Raw genomic sequence first — 20,832 nt, 5'->3', positions numbered from 1 at the left:
AAACGTAAAGTGCTGACAGATGCCGTTTCCAGGTGGTGTGAATGAACTTTCTTCCGTGTTATTAATTGTATTACTAACATTCTTTTGTATTTGGCCGGCTTATACATTCATGTGACAAGTAAAATTCACTCAGAAATTATAAAACAAGTCCTAAATCTCGCAATAAAAGCATTTAAGTACAAAATGACGCAACCACCATGCTATGGGAAAAATGTGGGCATTCCTATTACAGCTAATTTATTCGTGGACGTCTTATGAATTATTTTCTGCAGTTGTCGTCCGCAAAAGGCGGCGCATGCGTGGTGAGCGCGCGGGGCGAGGCGCCGAGGCAAGTGCGTTTGAGACTTCGAGTCCGGTCAAGGCGCAGGCTGGCGGCAAACTGGGATCCCAGGTGATTTTTTGTAACATTTAGACGCCGATATTAGTGATGCTTGAAATAGATCATTCGGATAATCGATTTTTATGATAAGTGATTTAATGTATTTTTAATTTATAGGTAGAGGTTATAACTATATTATAGCTAAATGACGTAAATTAATACTTTGATATATATGTAGAAAAATAAAAAAGTTTCTAAGAATTTAAAGTTTTTGAAAACTCCTTTACAGTTCGTATGATAGATCGTTATGGCTTCTATTCAGAAACAGTTATTTTAAAATAGCTTTGTAACTGCGTAGTCACATACTCTAAATATTCTCACCGCAGTGGCTAAAAACAAACGTCTTAAGGAATTCCAATTAGCGACATACGCTTCTAATATGACAATTCCAATATTTATGTGCAGGATTATAGATTTCACGTATGCGTGGCTGGTAGGTACCATCGCAATGTCTATTTTTACTCTCAAGCACCGACAGGTTCACACGACCATTGTCTGATTAAAAAATATACCTATACATATATAATATTAATTCATTTCCGTGGTATAACAGGCCAAACTGCTACATCTGTATATTAAAAATAACTAGAATTGAGTAGGAAGGCCGTCTCTATAACCAAGATCGATTTATACCTATAATTACAAACAAAAAGAATCCCTACACCCATAAAGCCATAACATAAATTCAATTAACATCCCCATAACTATTCAATAAAGTCAATACATGCCTGCACGATCGAATTATTATCATAATCGATTAAAACAGAAGGCAACGAGTAAAAACGATATTTATTCAATTCGATACGCTATAAAGTGATTTATAAAATTATGTCAAAATAGGTATAACTCGCATTTAGTTAAATAGTCGTTACACAAGTCTTGTTTGTAATCAACAGTGGAACAGTTGTAAACTGAATTAAATAAAGGAAAAGTTCCCGGCATATAGGCGTGTTAGCAGAGCACGGCACAACGTAAAACTTACATTTAAATTCTGAAGTACATATTGCCTACCTAGCAATTATACTAGGAGAAACAATGCTCGGCAGTCATCATCATCAGTCCGTTACAGTCCACTGCTGGACAGAGGCCTCTACCTAGGTACGCAACAGAGGCCAGTCTGCTGCTTTATGCATCCAGTCGCTGCCGGCCTTGTGTAAGTCGTCACGCCATCTGGCGAGAGGGCATCGCCCGATACGTTTGCCAAGACGCGGTCTCCACTCCAGAACATGCTTACTCCAGCGGTTATCTGTACTAACATATGTGGCCAGCCCATTGCCATTTCAATCTACTAACTTCTACAGCTATGTCGCTCCCCTTGTTTAACTGACGGATCATTTCGTTCCGAATTTTATACTTAAGAGAGACTCCGTGCATAGCTTTTTCCATAGTACATTGAGTGACTTTGGGCTAATAGATTAGCCTCACCGTTTCCACGTCTCGGCTCCGTACGGCATTAAGGCTAGACCGTACTTGGCAGTGATTGTCACCAATTGGTTTTGTAAACAGTTAAACGATTAGTTTCGACTTTGTACAACGTCGTCTCTATCATGTCTGTTGACTTTTTGGCGCTGACTTACCGATTATTCTTCTATTTTGTATCGACGTTTAATACTGCCCGGTGCATATAACTTTTTTAGTCAAGTACAATTTTTCCCGAGCAAGACTTATACTTATTTAATTTTTTACTTATTTAGAAAGAAATATTTATTGTATGGTAAACATCATTTAGAATAAATTTAACTACTTGAAGAAGGGGAAACAAAAATTTTAAGAGGAACGCAACAATGCCTGCAGCTTATCTACACAATTAGCCAACTTAAGTGCACACACTTATCACTTACGAAAATTTACTATGCACTACTACTACAGTTTTCTTCACGTCACTTTTATTTCGTGTCCAGCTTTATGCCTTGGTGTCCAATAGATCATAATCGTAAGTAAAGCTTTAAATCACCTTACGCTGTGACACTTCGAAATATCTCAATAAAAACCCGTCAGTGCCTTCTGGTCCCGTTAGTCGGGGTCCGTGTGACCATATCGCACCGACTTTGCAGGATCGTCTCCCTACTGTCGGTTGGAGGAATAATCTAGATTGAAAACAGCAAGTTATATCTGAATAGAAGATATTTTGTATAGTTCGGTATAAACACTGTGTTGAGCATAATGTGAAATGAAATGAAATAATTTAAATATAGAAATAAGTGTATAACGAAAAGAAGTACCTACTCGATAATACTTTTTTATATGAGGTAAAAATATTAAATAATTTGATATAAAAATCGAAACGTATACAAAATATTAATAATATAATAATCTATATTTGTAAGCTGCTGCCGCGGCTAAACATAGTTTCTCTATCCTAATTCTGTAACATCCTCCATGCCTGTGTATGTATACTCATGTCACAAATAAAATATCTTATCTTCGAACCTGTACAATGTTATACATTATTTAGATTCAGGCAATATTAACTCTACCAACAGTTCTGAAGGCAGTTCTTACCAAAAAGCAAAAAACTCTGGTGTTGCTCTTTGCAAAATCAGTTTATGTGATGACAAGATGACGAATACACTTTTATGGAGTTCTTTGTCATTTGAGGTATTAGATTTTATAGCTAAAGACAGTCGAATTGATTGCCATAACGTGACTATAGGGTTTATTATTAATTGTAAGGTAAAGGAACATTTGAAGACCCACCAAAATAAAACCGTTTCATGAAAAAATATAAAGAAAAACCTTTGATTAAATTTGAACACTATATTGCAATATATTAATAAAATAACGAACAAAAATATATAAATTTACGGCACACCATTTTAGGCTCACATTAAACTTGATTAAGATATAAATAGTAAACGCATAAATGATTCAATAATCTACCTTCAATGATCAATAAATGTGAAAATAGTTTCCTGATATGTCAACGAACTTTTTAACAACTCTATAAATATATCACAACAATGTATTTTATTGTTCTCTTACGGTTTTACGATTAAGTCTATTTTATAAATGGATACTAAAAGGGTTTTAATACGAAGTTAATTGGAAGAATGCTGTACTTGTTGTTACCTTATTTTATAGTTTTAAATGCAGAAGTTTACCATAATATTTGACTTGGGATTTGTGATACGGAAATACGTGTTTTAAAATATACACTACTTTTCCCCCTAAAAGCGCTTAAGTCAATCCGAAAGATGAAACATGCAAGCGGAACAGCGCACAAAATCTAGAAGAAAATAAATTATTTTATAAATACTTGTATATTCGGAACTAAAAATAGTACTACAAGAAGCGATATAAGTGAATGGGTATTTGTTTATACTCTTGAAGCCATAGGCAAATTACTTATTACAATCGTTAACTATGTATAATAATGACATATCCTAGCAATAGACTAAGCAATCCTAGCAATAATCAGATGTAGGTAGATATTGTAACTTTGAATTGTCGGACGACTAACACCTCGCTCCCTCCGTGACCATGAAAGTTGCAAACTCTTCAAAACATCGGGAGAAAATAATAACATAAAAAACTTCAATAATCTGTAAAATTGTTTTAATACAATGTCTATTCGCGTAAACATAATAAATTATAATACACTGATCGTCAATATATTTCATTGGCATTTCTTTTTTTTAGCGTTAACGATTAAAGAAAGGTATTTTGGCCTCAGCCTCTGGTAGAAAGCAAAAAACTAACTTTAGTTATATTCAACCTTAATTTCTCGCGTATTGTCCCGCCCCGTGCTACCTCATGGTGTCCCTCGCAATATCTCTCGGCGAACATAAATCCATTCTGTCAGTGTTCGTCACAAGAACACGTATGGATGAATTTATGATACGTACCCCTTGTAAGGCAATAGATACCACATAAAGCTCTGTTCACAGTCGTGTACGTTTTTTATGTCATAATTTAATTAATGGAAACATTGTAGTCATTATAGTCATACGACTCAGATTGACAAGCGTGGTTACAGTGTTTTTCTTCTAAGTTTTATGTGGTATTGTGTATAGTGTATACCGTCCTAAGATGTGATAGGGGACGAGCCTATCGCCATATCGGTTACAAATTCCAGACTTCAAGCTGATGATACTGAGTAGAAACACACTTTCCCTGACCCGAGGATCGAACCCGAGAACAGCACTTCAATGGGGTACCATTGCTCAGTGGTGTCTTCGGTGGCATAGCCAATACATACAATACAATTGTCACACTTATTAGTATTCATGGAGTTCCGAAAAAGTGAAAGGTCAAAAAGCCAAACTTCAGTATTAGTTCCCTTCGAGTTTTCATTTAAAGTTAATTTAATAAATAGAGTTAAGAAAACATATTTTAAATTCTCGACATAATTTTTTATTTCCGCTCACTTGTAAACTACACCTAATAGGATATAGCACCATTTCTCTTAAAGGTTTTATAAAGCGCGTTATAAATCGTTGTCCACACGTCCACGTGATCGCATCCTAGCAATAATTGCTGTGCATACCGCCCTATATACAAGACCGGTACATTTTTATCATAATTTAATAAGTTAACTAGATTTTACCACGCCCTTATTTCGGTTACCTAAACAAATTAATTTATTCGAAACTTTATTTAGTTTGATTTTGCGTGGGTACACTTAAATACCTAGTCTTGCCATAAATATTGTAATAAAGAAAAAAGAAAATTGTTAACTGCAAATAACATTTATTACTTTTACAGTGTGTCAGTTTAATACATAAATATAAAACAATTAAAAATATAAAAAGCTTATTCGAAGTGGTCTCCATTGGCTGCAATACAGTCCTTTAAACGATGAGGCCAGTTATCAATAGAAGCACGCACTCTTTCCATGGGAAAATTCTTCACTGCCAATCGTATAGATTGTTTTAGGGACTCAAATTATCATGGCGTTTAGAGCAAGCTGTACTCTCTAAAACTGACCACAAATCATAATCCAGCGGATTAAGATCGGGACTAGACGACGGCCAGTCTTCAGCTCTGATGAAGTCCGAAACGTTCGATTCCAACCAAGACTGCGTGGACCGAGCTTTATGACCCGGCGCCGAGTCTTGCTGGAAGGACCATACTTGGTTATTGAACATGGTGATGTTAAGGGGCTTAACTACCTTCTCAAGAATGGTATCTTGATACACTTGTGCCGATGTTTTGATACCTTTTTCACAAAAATATGGCTCAGTCACTCCTTCATAGCTAACACCCCACCAAACCATCACTGAAGTCGGATAATGTCCACGTTGCACTCTGTCGACTAATTGGGAAGCTTCCTTAGAGCTTTGAGCATAAATACGGTCATTTTGTTTGTTAAAATGTTGCTCAATTGTAAAAATTTTCTCATCCGTAAACAAAATTTTTCTGTGACCTCCCTTTGCGTACCGCTTCAGTAGTTGTTTCGATTTTACCACCCTATTCTTCTTTAAATTATCAGTTAAGAAATGGCCAGTGCGTCTCTTATAGGCTGCAAGTCCTAAGTCATCTTTTAAAATACGCGACATGGTTCTAGGTGCTATCTTCATTTCCCGAGATAAAATCTTTTGCTTTCGGACAGGATTTCTTCGAATTCTTTCCCTTACTGCTTTGACCACCTTTTTCGTACGAACACTACGTGGACGGCCAGATCTTTTTCTGTCACAAACAGAGGAGGTCTCATTGTACCTATTAATAGCCCGGTACACAAACATTTTACTAATACCAAGTGTATGGAGAGTTTTAAAAATTGCATTTGGCTCCATACCTACTTTGTGTAATGCTATCACAGCGATTCGGTTCTCTTTATCACCCCACACCATTTTAATATCGCAAAATATTTTACAATGTATTGGCGCCAAAATGAGAAAACACAATGAACAATCGTATAAAAATGACAGATTCGAAATTCAAATGTAATATTTTTTTATAATTAAGTGTAACAGTATTTATGGCCAGACTAAGTAAATGAAATTAATAGTATTTTACATATATTTTTTTTATATGAATAACATTTTTGCTGGTGGTAGGATATATTTTATATCCGCCTGGATAGCGACTACCGTACTCAAGGTGTTAAAACCCGGCAAAGTGGCCCACGTAAGTGTCGCGTTCCGGGATCAGCCTGTGTATATCCGGTTCCAAAAGGCCGGCATAATTGTGTCGACTGTCGAAGGGTAATCATCAATCGTCAGTCAACATTCTATTTTACCCCACTCCACTTACCATCAGGTACAGTGGGGTCACTTTGTCGTGCACGTGTTGAAAAAAATTATTATTAATTTAAGTATCTTACTTTTTTGTTGCTTATATCTATCTTAATATGGACAGTAGTTACACTGGCTACAATTTGGTCTGTTTAATGAACAATATTTTTTTTTTAATTTTACTCATCAAAAGCTTACCCCCTTTTTCATAGACGTTTTTTATCTAAGGACGGAGCATTGCTGTGATAACAAGTCTGTTTCTCAGTTTTGTTTATCGGACAGTTTGCTGTCTGTCAACTTTGTTTATCGGACTTAAATGACATGGCAGAAGAAAGTAACGTAAATAACTTTAGATATGACTTAGTGACAATGACGACCATTAAACAAGAAACTTATGGCGTATTCTGTCAATGGCTACTAATAACTATCCATTGATAGTATAATTGACGCGCGACATGCTTGCAACATTGTTAACCAGCACACAATTGAACTGAAAACATTTCACATATTGCAAAATTGTGTTCTACGTGAGCGAAACGTTGCGCGGCATGTTGCGAGTCATGTTGCGCGTCAAAGCCAGTGAACACGAGGCCTAACGCTTAGAAATTTTCACCACGCGCCGCTGGTTCGTTAAAACTGTCAACTTTCCCCGCATCCATCACGTGACAATGTCAGGGCTGGCAGAGCGCTACATTTGCAACATTGTATAACATAGTGGCATTCCTTTAAAGTTTTTAATTGTATGAGATCACGGATCAGGGCTGCTACCGTACCCACATTCCGTTTTATGCTTCGTCCGTTTTGAATTGGCCTAATTATACTCCCTAGCTTAGCTCAAAAGCGGCATCTCAAAAAAATAAAAATCTTGATTTTTGTCTCGTTAGATAACTTAAAGAAATACCCATCAATGAATTTACCTAAATAACAGTATCTTGTTTGAACTTGTTAAACAAAACCTTAAAATAGTTTCTGTATCTCAGTTTTACATACAAAACCATAAAACTATATTTACAAAACTTCGATTATCTCTAAATAAGGTTTCTCTGACATACTTTGTGCTTAGCACGGCAGTATAATTCATTATTGTTCCAGTTTTATTTTATTGGCCTTTGCAAATTTATGCTCTGTTTTTTATTACTGGCCCAACGAGGAAGTGGTTCGTCTGAAGTTATATATGATCTCTACTGCACATTATCATATCACTATATTTTTGGTAAGATACTGGCACCAGCGGGGTGGACTAAGGCCTAATCCCTCTCAGAAGTAGAGGAGGTCCGTGCCCAGCAGTGGGACAGTATATAATATAGGGGCTGATATTATTTATTTTATTTTATACTGGCACCAACTGTCCAGGTGGGGGACTAGTGGCTGCCCCCAAGATTGTTAAATGTACTTGTGTTGACAAGTATATGAATTTGCGCTTTTCCCGCTCTTGATCAAAATTAGAGATTTTGACCGCCCACCTGCTCACCTCCCGTATCTAAAGCTAAATATTTCCTTTGCTAGTACAATCCCTTTCGAGACAAGTAAAGACCATGAATATGTACTCACTATCTAAGTAAATACAATTTAATGGTAGACTCCTACCATTAGTACGCTCTATAGTACGCTCTATTGCAGCATTTGTCTCCTATCATATTACGTATAGGAAGCTGTCCTAAACTAGACTGAGGTAATGTAAAATGACTAGTGTTGCCCAAATGCAAGAACAAGACGAGACTTAGCCAGTCTTGGTCTTGGTCTTGCGCCAATACACCTGATCTTGGTCTTGGTCTTGGTCTTGCGCTCCCAGTCTTGGTCTTGGTCTTGGTCTTGCAGCAAGAGTCTTGCAAGTCTTGCAATTACCTATTAGTCTATTACTATTTATTAAAGTTTACTTTAAATCTTAGAAAAACGTATTAGAATTGGAACATTGTGAGCTTGAATTAACATAGCCATAGTAAAGATCAAGCAGATTAATAAATAACTGAAGATTTGATAAGAAATTCGAAAAATCAACTGACCTATATGTCGTTTTCCATGGAAGTAACTGTTTCTTAATAAACATTTATGATTTATAAGCTTACATTTGCTAAAACATGTAAAAAAACAAATTAATTACAATAACTTGACTGTATTTTAAAGAACAATACTTATCTGTCTAGAAAGAGATTGAACCTTCAACTTATAAGAAATTTAATAAAAGAGTTTTACGATTTATCATTGTATCTCAAAGTAAAAATGAAAAATTATTATTAATATTTCCCAATTGGGACCCGAGTGGGGCCAAAGTGGGAAATCCCAAAGTAAAAATGAAAAATTATTGTTAACATTTCCTAATTGGGGCTTGAGTGGGATTTAAGTGGGAAATCCCAACGTTGAAATAGTAAATTATTGCTAATAGTTCCGCTTGAATAAATCTAACTAAGATAAACGAAAAACAGAAATAAATATTAAACATTTAACCGCAATATTAGTAATATCATCTAGTTGATTCGATGTACATCAAATAAAGCGACGAATGTAATATTCCCGCTTGGACCAGTGGTAACGTGAACGACTGATGATCAAGAGGACCCGAGTTCGAGCCCAACTGACGACAAGGATGCATTCAACCAATAGTTCACTTTCTAATCGAAATATAAAGTTATAGTACCATCAGAGTCCGTAATTCAAAATTATTTTTGATTTTTTGAAATTTTATTTTTTTTATAAATTTTGATTGGGATCTGATGGGGATTTCCCATTTGGGCCCCATTTGGGATTTCCCAATGGGGCCCCATTTGGGATTTCCCAATGGAGGCCCATTTGGGATTTCCCAATGGGGGCCCAAGAGGGCTTTGCGTGACATCCCAAAGTGGGCCCCAAGAGGGAAGCCCAAGAGGGGCCCCATTGGTCGCACTTTTAAATTTCTAGTCGTGCTATCCTTACCATTTTATCCCAATCATAATACTACTTGCGTGATCAGTATAATGTATTCATTTTCATTCTAAGCACTCTGAAACTTATTTATTCTTTGGAACACCTGTAGGTACTCTTAAAATTCGAAATTATTTTGCATGAGTATACCTACGCCCTATGGCGGCAATCAAATAGTGTCAAATGTTATGATTTCGGCGTGGCGGCAACGATTGTTTTAGATTTCAAAAGAAGCCGCCGGCGCGTGTATCATAACCATGTACTTCCGAAAAGCGGCAAATTTCTTTGAGAAGTAAGTACAAAACCTTTGATGCCGCATTATCAAAGTGCCGATGGTTAAAACATAGCTATGCATGCACTCAGTTTGATTTTAATAGATATTTTTTTATTCGCTATGTTTATGGTATTAGTCGTAATGCGCATAGGTCCAGTTTTTCATATTCTTTGATACAGTTTTTTGCGTCTCATAGAATTCCTAAGCGTACCTACCTATACACCGAACTGTTACACCTAACTACTCAGTGAAATAGCGCTAAGTCCTAGCTGCAAGACGCAAGAGTCTTGCAGGCTATGTCTTGTTCTTGCTCAAGTCTTGCACGGTCAGTCTTGGTCTTGGTCTTGCTAAAAATACGCGGTCTTGTTCTTGGTCTTGGTCTTGCAAAAACGCAAGAACAAGACCAAGACTGCAAGACCAAGACTGAATTTGGGCAACACTAAAAATGACAACCTTCGCGTCTAATTAGACAAGAGTTTTGATCTGACTTTCGCACTTTGATCTTTGTCTTAGATCTTGGCGGTATCTTACTTCTTACTTATATGTTCCAAAGTTTGTAAAAATATTTGGATGTTTGTTAGAAGTTGATGCTGAAAAAGCTGAATGGATTTGGAGGAAATTAGACACACTGATTGACCATGTTCTGAATTAACATGTAAGCTATTTCTTAAATATTCCCATAGAAAATGATTTTATTTTTAGTTAGATTTTTTAAGTTGATGGCGCTGGCGTTGAAGTGTCTTAAGAACTTTTGAAGCGAGAAAGGCTTATCAAGCGGGCGAAGCCAAACTCTTACACCTAGTGTCGTATAAAATTCTCTTTGTTTCATGATATTTATGTGAAATTCTCTAATAAATAATATATAATATCAGCCCTGTATTACATACTGTCCCACTGTTGGGTACGGGCCTCCTCTACTACTCAGAGGGATTAGGCCTTAGTCTACCACGGTGATCTAGTGCGGATTGGTAGACTTCACACACCCTCAAAATTCCTATAGAGAATTTCTTAGGTATGCAGGTTTCCTCACGATGTTTTCCTTCACCGTTAAAGCAAGCGATAATTCACAAAGAATACACACATAATTTTTTAGAAAAGTCAGAGGTGTGTGCCCTTGGGATTTGAACCTGCGGACATTCGTCTCGGCAGTCCGTTCCACAACCAACTAGGCTATCGCCGCTTGTTTAATATAAACAATAGTACAGGAGATTATAAAAGTTAATTCTCTAATAAGCAACGTTTAATGTAACCGCAATGTTTTGCTTATAACACTAACACGTATTTCTATCGCAAAAAAGGCCAATTCAGTTCGTTATGATAGCATTTATCCGTATAAGCTACTAAAGATGGTGCTCTCAAATAGAATAAAAAGTCTTTAAAGGCAAACCTCATTCTTTCATCTTTTTACTTAACCTATGGAAATGTTAGATCACAAAGCAAATTCAATCGAATTCTGACGTTGTTAAAGCATAGATTTGTCTGTGTTAGACAATTAGCACGCGTGAAAACTGAATTAATATCTTTTCGTACATTAAATTAGGTTTATATTTCATTGATGCTAGCATTGCTATGTATTTTTCTGGTCATTAAAATCTCTGATAGGCAATCACTATGACAACATTGCATATATAATTAATCCTCACTATTGTAAGTGAGAAATTATGTCTCTTTGTTTCTTTGCTAGGTAAAGACTTAATTTTAGAAGAAAGATGATTTTTGAGTGTGGAATTTGTGTAGTTTTTTTTTTCACGTCGGCTCTGCACTATTTTGTACAATCAGCCACGAAAGTATGTGAACAAATTCAAATTTTCATATTCCTTCAAACTTTTGCGTTTTTATCAACAATTGCTTTTTCTTCACTAAAATAAACTTCAAAGGTTTTCTTTTTAGATAAATAAAAATGAATATTTCGATTGAAGTTAATGCGTAAAAGTATTTTGTAGTTACAATTTCTTTTATTTTAGGACTGATCGTACTGCGTTAAAGATTAAATATTATAATTTTATTACCATCTTCGTTATTTTTTATTATTTTTAAACCACTAACATATTACGAAAAATAACCAATTTACTTTCTATTCTGTCTCATCTGTTTTATTTTTTGTCTTCATAAATTCGTTCTATCAAATAATAATAATATATAAAGACGAAAAAAATCAGATGAGACAAAAAACGTAAGAGTATTTTCTAAAACTATTTCGCGACGTACATTTATTTTGAGAAATACTTATAAAACAAATATAAGCACAAAAATGTTTCGATTCGAAAGAACCGACTGTTTTTAAATGAGTGGCTTATTCTCATGAAGTGGATATTTATTTCTAATACGCCTTATTATGTTTTTTTTATTGCTTTGAATGACGAGACGAGCTTGCCGTTTGCCTGATGGTAAGCGAACCGACCATAAACAGTAGAAGCACCATCCAACACCTTGAATCACAAAGTATTGTTTGGTATTCCACTGCGCTCGCCATCCTGAGACATGAGATGTCAAGCCTTATTATGTCCAGTAGTTACACTGGCTACAATATCAATGTGTATGAACTAAATACGGAGACTTCACATATCTTATTTTCATTATTTCTTACTCTATGGTACCACATATCGATTTCATAAAAATACCGCCACTGGACTTCAAATCATTTTTAAAAAGCCCTAAATGATCATCGTCATCATCATCATCATCATCAATCACGAAATAAATTTCCATCGTCCATAAATAAATAAAACAAACCCTTCGACATACACTAGTGTTTGACAGATCTATTTAGTACAGGACAGTTTACAGGAATGTTTTAATGAATGACTGCTGTGCCCTTTTTAATCTTATTACGTGGATGCCATAAGATAGTAATGAATACAGAGTGATAACTTAACCATTTAGCTAACTGGACAGGAAATGGTTTATGGTGGACACGGTCGATATTATATCTATTGCAATTTTTTGTTATATTTTTTAACAACATCGATATATCGGGGGGACACCCCGTTACTACGAAGGCTGCAGTTTTCGAAACGTCGGGAGAAAATTAAAATATTAAAACCGCGTTAAAATCCGAAAAATAGTTGGATTTTATTGTCTAACATTCGCGTAAATATAAGAAATCATTAAATATCGATATAGATAATTTTTCCTCACACTGTCACAGATTCTCTTAATTATAAACTTCTTAAGCACCTGCTTACTTAGTAGAAATGAAATAATATATTTGAACCGATAAAATTTTATACGTTATTTAGATTCAGTCAATCAAGATCAATCAGTCAAGAAAGGGCAAGAATTTCTGGCATAGCTCTTTTCAATATCAATTTAAGGTATAAGTTAGCGTGCAATCAGAAATTAACATGAAAACGAAATCATTAACCAACACATTTATATTTTATGTTTTTTTTTATCTGTTATGGACTGGATGGATTAACAATAAAAAAAAAAAACTCATTTCCAATAAACTACTGGTGTTTGGAATCTTAGTTTTTATTCTCTACGGCAGGGTAATCTCGAACCGCGGCCATGTTACGTTATCTTCGTGAAATTTGCGTGGAATAATAGTTTGTATACCAAATTCTATTGCCTTAACCGCGACGCGGTGCGTTACGTTTATTACGCACTGTCAAAATAACGTATGTCATAGAGAATAAGGCTCACAATTATTAAGCTTTCATAATAATTGCTATCTCTAGTCGACGAAAATAGCCATCGAGATCGTAAACAATTTTTTCGTTACCATCCATCATATGTATGACGAGACTCATCCTACCATTAATGCAATTCAATGGGATTTTTCGAAACGTTTCCATCGACACTGCCCCGATAATTGAGTCCATTTATAGCGATATAGTCTATGGAAAGTTGCGTTCTAAGTTTCTTCAGTACTTTGTCGGCAATGCATCGCTTTTTTCCCTGCACATTACTTTCAAACGGTTTTGTCGCTAACTTAATTATTTCCTGGTCTTTAATTACAGTTAACGATCCATAGAACATTGTAACTTCGTGTTTGTACTTACAGCCAATTGGAATGTGGGATGTTTTACCTCCATTCGAAATTTTACCAAAATAAATTTATTACTTATCACATTTGAAGAGTATTATTGCAATGGATATTTTATGTTCTTCAACATTGTAAGCAGCATACACTTAGTTTCTTCAAGATCGAAATCCAATCAAAATCTAATTTTGTTCAAAGTAAATAACATCTGACTCAAATTTATTTTAACTTTTCTGCAAATTTCAACCATAAATCATTAAAATTAAATCATGTTTTTAATTTTTCCATACCGTTCCAGTCCAATAGACCCCAACGACACATCATACTGCGTCGTCGCATCGCATAGAAAGAATTACACTTCACTCTGTGCTGCCCAGCATGATATAAAGACAAGTCGTCTGGAGAAGTCCAATACAGGGTTGAGCCAGAAGGTAGAACATCCAGAAAATGCCAACATTTCCACAGAAGACAACAAGATAGACATGGAAGATACTTTTAATATGTATGAGGGATATTTCAAGAGCGTTTACAGGAGAAAGAAATTTGGTGAGTTTTCTTTACCATCAAATATGTGAAGTCCGCTGTTGAACACCGACTAAAGAGTTTTTAAGATACTCAAAGTTTTATATTAATATTAAGCAGGTATGATATCACTACCTTGATTTAGCATTTCCTGTCGATAGATAAGTAACAAAAAAGCAGTTGCTTGTAAACCTTATCAAAAGCCATGTATACAACTTGAAATTTTCTTTAACTCTAACCATATTTCGAACAATATACGTATAGAAAATTATACAGTATTGAGCAGTTGATTTTTTCCACTCGTTAACCGTTTTATAATATTATTAACTCTTTATAGCTAACCTAGCAAAGCTTGTAGTCCGACACGTCAAGATTACCCATTACTTTGTCCCTTGGTTTTTATTTTTAATCATCGAATGAAAATGTTTTAATTATAAATATATTTAATTTTTTAAAGGTCGCAGTACAAAAGTAACTACCGATGAAGATCCAGTCATAGCGTGTGTTGGTGAACGAACACATCACTTGATCGAAAACTTGGATCCTAGTACGGTAGGTTATACTTACTTATAAGGTATCAATAACTAATAGTATAGCATAAATCGATTCGTAAATCGATTTCTTTTAATTTTCGTCCTTCTAGTTTTACTTTATTTCTCTCTTAAGGGATCGGCAAAGTAACTTAGATCCGCCTGGTATTACGTTTGCGCCCTTGTTTTATAGAAACCTTTCCTGGAAACTATCAGGTTATAAAACAATTCTATAATCTGAAACATTTTTAGATAATATAGTTAGGTAATCTTTCTTTTTCAGATGTACTACGTCAGCGTTTTCGGTGTAGCTAGAGATCGTCGATCTGGTTCCCTATTGGCGACCGGCAGCGTGCGTCCGCGCACATCTACAGCAAAACGTCTTCGGGAAAACATGCCCAATAAATCAGATGTTCGAGGGAAGAGCGTTTATTATTTTAAAGTAAGTAGTCTTGAAGTAATTTATTACTAATTATTTCAGAATCCAAGATGACCTCATTTATTAGCAAATTATTGACAAAGCACGTGAAAGGTTCTGGTTAGGTACAACTACTTATTCGTACTGTCAATGCGACTCTACTACATCACATAACAGTACTTTGTTTTTTATGGCAGGCTACGATTGGAGCTGGCGGTGGTTTATGGCTGACAGTGACGACCTGCGGAGGCTCGGTTGATGTTGAAGTTTTAGTGAGAGGGAAAAGACTGTATTTAGCCAAAAATATTGGTAAGTTTAGTACGATCGGCTATAATTTATATGCATATTTTATATTCGTTAGATAGAAGATATCTTGTAATATAACATAGCGGCCTGGTTTTCTTTGCTTTGTTTATTTGCCTTAAAGCAGAAAAGTGCAAACTGATCTAGAAGAATGCTGTAATCGGTGAAATTATTGACCATTACAGTTTATATAATAAATGTATTAAGTTATCTTTTTTTTATCTTTTAGACTTATTGTCCACGTCCATTGTTACGATTTTTCTAGAAGTATTATTTTTCAATGTATAATGCTAGCAATTAAAAATAAAACTTTTTACTCCTAACTTTACGTTCAAAACAAAAAATACTCTAAAATTACAGATCCGCATGCGAAATTCTTCGTCGCCGCCCCAATGATGACATCCTCAATTCAAGAAACGAGCGATGAAGGCTCCGTACAATTTGATTCGAGCTCCGAAGAAACCAGGATGAGATACGTTATCAAAGTGGTTCCCAGTAGATGGGACAGAGATGGTGCTGTCAATGTAGAGGTTAGTACATAATTCGCCAGAATGATAGTTTATCAACAATGATTGATTCTAGAGCCAAATCTTCATTTATTTGAGACAATGGTGAGCTACAATCTATTTTTAATCCTGTCAATGACATTAAATCTAAATCAAGTCTTACCTTCAATTTAAAAAATTCTTATCTCCGCCAACTTCTGATTTTGTTTTTTTTAATCTGTATTTAAGGAGCTTGGTCGTAATTTCACGATCAAGTCGCTTCGTACGTCCGTTTTTACGGGTCTTCACTCTCTTATCACAATGTCAAAATATTAGACATTTCTTCCGTAACTTCTAAAACGGAGTGAGGGTAGACGTATACCATATTTTACCGGAGTATGTGCAGAGTCGACCTCGTATTTTTATTTTTACACAGTTGTTTAAAAAGGAAAGATTTAAATGTCATCAAATCATCACGCCATATTGTTTTAGGTAACAGCATCAACGACGAGATGGGGAATTAACACGCCCGAATTGCTCGGCGACGGAGCGATTGTGAGAGAGTTGAGACCTCGAAGATCTTGCAAATCAGTCGACATAGCGTTCTTGCCTGCCACACACAATGCTACTGAGGTTATAAGGCAAGTAAAGAATTATTATTCAACAGCTGTTGCACAAAAATCACGTGGTCCTGATATCAAAATAGACTACAAGTGTTATGTCGTGGATATTAATAAATTCGTTCCGGCTATAAATACCCAGAAAAAAAAAACAAAAAAAAATTAGCAGCTTTCTAGGATGGTCAGAATTATATTCTGCTGCCTTACAGGATATACAAGTGTACTCGGAAAGTGATTCTCCAAAATGGGCCCCATGGGTCTTTTTCATGTGCACGCTTGAAATCTAGTTGGGCCTAAATTTGTTCAGCAGCTCCCCTCCTACAATGATTGCTTGTCATTTTGGTTTTTTATATATTTCAACTGAATATTGACTTCTACCCTTTCAGATATTGTACAACAGTCCGAGAAACTATGTTCGGAGAAGCCTTCCCTTGCTTATCGCTGAAGAAAGTATCATCAAAGATACAATGTTTGAACCAAACGCAAAGGACTGCGTAAGTAAATTGAACTTTCTTGTGCCAAAGAAGTTTTTAAAGTTTTAGACTAAGTCCTGGATAAACATATACCCCCTTGTTCATAATCGTTATTTATCTAAGGACGGGACTTTGCTGTGATAACAAGCCTGTTTTTCAGCTTTGTTTATTTAACAGCTTGCTGGTTATCCAGTTTTGTTTATCTGACAGCCCACTAGATTAAAGTTGTATCTCAATATTAGCTAATCACAACGGCCCTATGTCTACTTACTGCGAAGACTCCCATGCCGTCAGCGCTCAGAAACAGACTTGTTATCACAGCAATGCTCCGTCCTTTAATAAATAACATTTATGAATAAGGGGGATAGGCTATAATTTATCCCGGTAATATATGGCCCCACGGGAAATAATTATATTTTTAATATAAATCCGGCCTCCTCGATTCTCCACTTCAATAGAATCGAGCGACAGCCAAGCGTCACCGTCCCGCCCCGTCCAGTGTTTGCCGAAACAATATACTAATAATAATTTATATAATTTAGTACTAATAATACTTTAATGCAATCTGATTTAAAGAAACTTTATTTTTTGCAGTGCAAGAGTAATTGTACAGAAGATTGGCGGTTTAAAAGCGGGAAGAAAATATGCGATACAAGTAACAGCAACCAGTAAAGGCAGTCTCGTTCCGTACAATGTTTTGTACGTTGATACGAACATGTCATGCAAAGACAATTAATGGGTTTGGCTTGGCAATGAGCCTGTAATTAGTATGAAGGGATTTTAAAATAAAATTAAATTGAAACAACCACAGCGAAAGCCCTTTTCAATCTATTAAAATTGTTAATGTGTCGTGAGGATGCTATAATGCCGACAGCAATTTATCCGAAATGCTAATTAAATCGGTTATTAATATATAAGCGATTGTTAATTTAATAAGATCGTGCAGTAATTCAAAAAATGTCTGATTAGCAGATTTTGGATTTTGTAAATAAAGTCGTAAATCGTAGGCGTCAATATTTTCATTAAACCAACTAGATGCTTATTTTGTTCAGATTGTCCAAAATTGACGAATAAAAAAACTACAATAAGTATGAATTTTCTTACTAACTGAAAATAATGTACTTAATGTAATAAATATAATTTAATTTTATATAGGGGTTCAAACGCACCCTTGAACGTTCACAGAATCTTGTATTGTGAGAATAAAATATATAAAGTGATTTACTTTATATAATTTTACTAGCAGTCTAACTAAATAGGTAGTTTTGATTTACAACACGCAAGGGGTATGCAAAGGCGCAACCAGGGCACCCACTTTTCACCAAGTGTGTTGCGTCCCTTAATGTGATAGTGGGCGAGCCCATCCCCATATCGGGCACAATTCCAGACTCTGGGCTTATACTGAGCAGAAAACCCAAATATCATTTTGCCCGGCCCGGGATTCGAACCTAGGACCTCAGCACGCTGCAGTACTGCGCATGCATTACAATTTACAACTGCAGCACCGAAGCAGTTCCTTTTGATTTACGATCACAAAAAATATTTAATTTCATTTGTTTTACATGATCTTTTGTACCCTTCATACAAGTTACATGAGTGGTTCATTAATACAGACATAGAGAAATAAACAGAGCTCACGGCTCATACATTTTTATAAAAAAAAAATGTATACCTACTCCTATAGAAAATATAGCTCAAATTAAATCTATGTACTAATTTGGCCTAGAAAGTTAAGATTAATTTTTCGATTCTTGTTTGATTTTGTAAATAAAAACACATAATTATGCGAGCGAAGTTCCATTTATTTTAATATTTTGATAAGACTGTATACTACAGTAACACACATAGAAACACTCTCCAGTGTTGCCAATATAACACTGTATTGCAGCATTAAGCCCATTTTCTCTATGACTGTAACAAATATGCTTTTGGTAACAGTATTAGTAGTTTTTTATACAATATGTAATCATAAGTGTATTGGTAAATGTGGGAATAAATATACGCTATAAGTTATAGTGGATAGTCATAATTTAAGTATAGAAAATGATATTCCTAAAACGTTAAAAAAATTGTAAATACGTTTGCCCAGTTTTTATATTTAATGGTAGGTAATGTGTAATGTTTTTATATTAATTAAGTAAGATATTGTAGGTTGTACTATTGTGGCATTTATTTAAGATGTGGAAACGTACTACCTATAATTAAGTTCCTATTAATTGATGTAAATAGATTGTATTGTGTCTATAAATAAATTGTATCATTTTTCTGTTACTCAGTTTTTTATTAACACTAAAATTCAATTGTCGACTAGTTTATCTATGTGGGCTGATTAACTATAATTTTCAATAAACAATCCCAATCGCTTTTTTGGATCTAGATCAAAGATGGACAAAATAGAATTTAATGATTTTTAACACCCTTACCAATGAGTTATTTTAATAGGTTTTTTTTTTCTCGGAAACGGATTAAAAAATAAATGCTTTATTCATCACGTAAGCGAACACAGTTGCACTTATGATAATTCAATGTATATTTAATTATTATTCAAATTAAATTGTACGTGAATTAAAAATTACAAAGTAAACAAAAAAGCCAGCTCGAGCTAGCAGGAAAGAAGAAATAAAAAATATTTAAAATAATATAAAAGATAAAGGGAAGATCGCCTCCTCGTCGCGATCCTCTCCGGTCAGGACGATAAAGGCCGTAACCTAGCTAACCTACCTTAGATTAGATTATTACGATTAGATTATATTGAGGTTGGAATCATTTATTGAGAACGGATAAATTATTAATCATTAGTAAGTATAACTAGTGCTTTCAGTTAATAATAATAATATAATATCATTCCTGTATTATATACTCGCCCACTGCTGAGCACGGGCCTCCTCTACTACTGAGAGGGATTAGGCCTTAGTCCACCACGCTGGCCTAGTGCGGATTGGTAGACTTGGTAGGCTTTCAGTTACTATAATATAATATTGTGTTTATTATATTATTAAAACTATTTACTATTATCGGCAAGTAGTACATTGGGTATCCGTACGTGCACGACTCGCTATAGCGAAGCGAGGCGAGTGCACTCATAGCCGTACCACGCCTTACATACACGCTAAAGGACCCCTTTGAAGTCTATGACATCGGGAGACCTACTACCCGCATTGTCGTCTACCGCAGAGTCATTGTAGTCGATCGAGCAGCCCCCCACTGCTCGCCTGCGACTCTCTCTAAGCCCCAAGTATTCGCCTCTTACCGCCTTGCCACCGAGTCACAGAGCACCAGGTGCCGGTCAGTCGTCTACCCGGCGCCTCCTTCTTCTCCTTTGGCTGCGGGCGGGATCGTTCTGCTCACAATTCCGCTCGGCACTCTCCTTCCGCGAGATGACGCACTCGCAGAAGGGCTCTAAAACTTACATACGTTGTAAGACTTGAAACCTCCTCGATCCTATAAGGTCTGTGCTTTCTAAGCATGAACTTAGGTGTCTCAGTTTTGATTGAACTAGCTCGGCAACAAAGGAAAATAAACAAATTTTATTAGTAGCAATACATAATAAGTAATTTACTGTTTCTTTCAGTCTATTATTTTCACAAATTCTAAACTATAATATGTATAATAGGGTGGAGCGATTTTTTAAAAAAATTATAATCGCTTCAGAATACGTGTAAAAATTTGCTCTTTTAGGTCATAAATAAACACAAAAAAAATCAGTTAGCTCATGCTATGTCTAGAGGTGCCCCCAAGATCATAAAGTTTTGGGAAAATCACGAATTTA

The 20,832-nt window shown here is 35.4% G+C and overlaps 1 protein-coding gene across 2 annotated transcripts in view; it reads left to right on the top strand.

Moving 5' to 3' along the window:
* LOC115443880 overlaps positions 1 to 19,334 on the top strand; it is a 43,197-nt gene extending 23,863 nt beyond the window's left edge. For both annotated transcript variants that reach the window (XM_030169470.2, XM_030169469.2), the window contains exons 5-13: positions 273 to 391; positions 14,011 to 14,258; positions 14,692 to 14,786; positions 15,048 to 15,206; positions 15,380 to 15,491; positions 15,846 to 16,015; positions 16,463 to 16,611; positions 16,977 to 17,084; positions 17,658 to 19,334. In XM_030169470.2, coding sequence (XP_030025330.1) covers positions 273 to 391; positions 14,011 to 14,258; positions 14,692 to 14,786; positions 15,048 to 15,206; positions 15,380 to 15,491; positions 15,846 to 16,015; positions 16,463 to 16,611; positions 16,977 to 17,084; positions 17,658 to 17,799 — 1,302 coding nt within the window. In that variant the 3' untranslated portion in view covers positions 17,800 to 19,334. The remainder of the gene's footprint in view (positions 1 to 272; positions 392 to 14,010; positions 14,259 to 14,691; positions 14,787 to 15,047; positions 15,207 to 15,379; positions 15,492 to 15,845; positions 16,016 to 16,462; positions 16,612 to 16,976; positions 17,085 to 17,657) is intronic.
* Positions 19,335 to 20,832: the final 1,498 nt, after the last annotated feature.

The sequence above is a fragment of the Manduca sexta genome, chromosome 10 (assembly GCF_014839805.1).
Source record: "Manduca sexta isolate Smith_Timp_Sample1 chromosome 10, JHU_Msex_v1.0, whole genome shotgun sequence".
In the NCBI taxonomy this organism is placed as follows: domain Eukaryota; kingdom Metazoa; phylum Arthropoda; class Insecta; order Lepidoptera; family Sphingidae; genus Manduca; species Manduca sexta.
The sequence above is the reverse complement of the archived record's forward strand: the minus strand, read 5'-3'. Positions and strand labels throughout refer to the sequence as shown.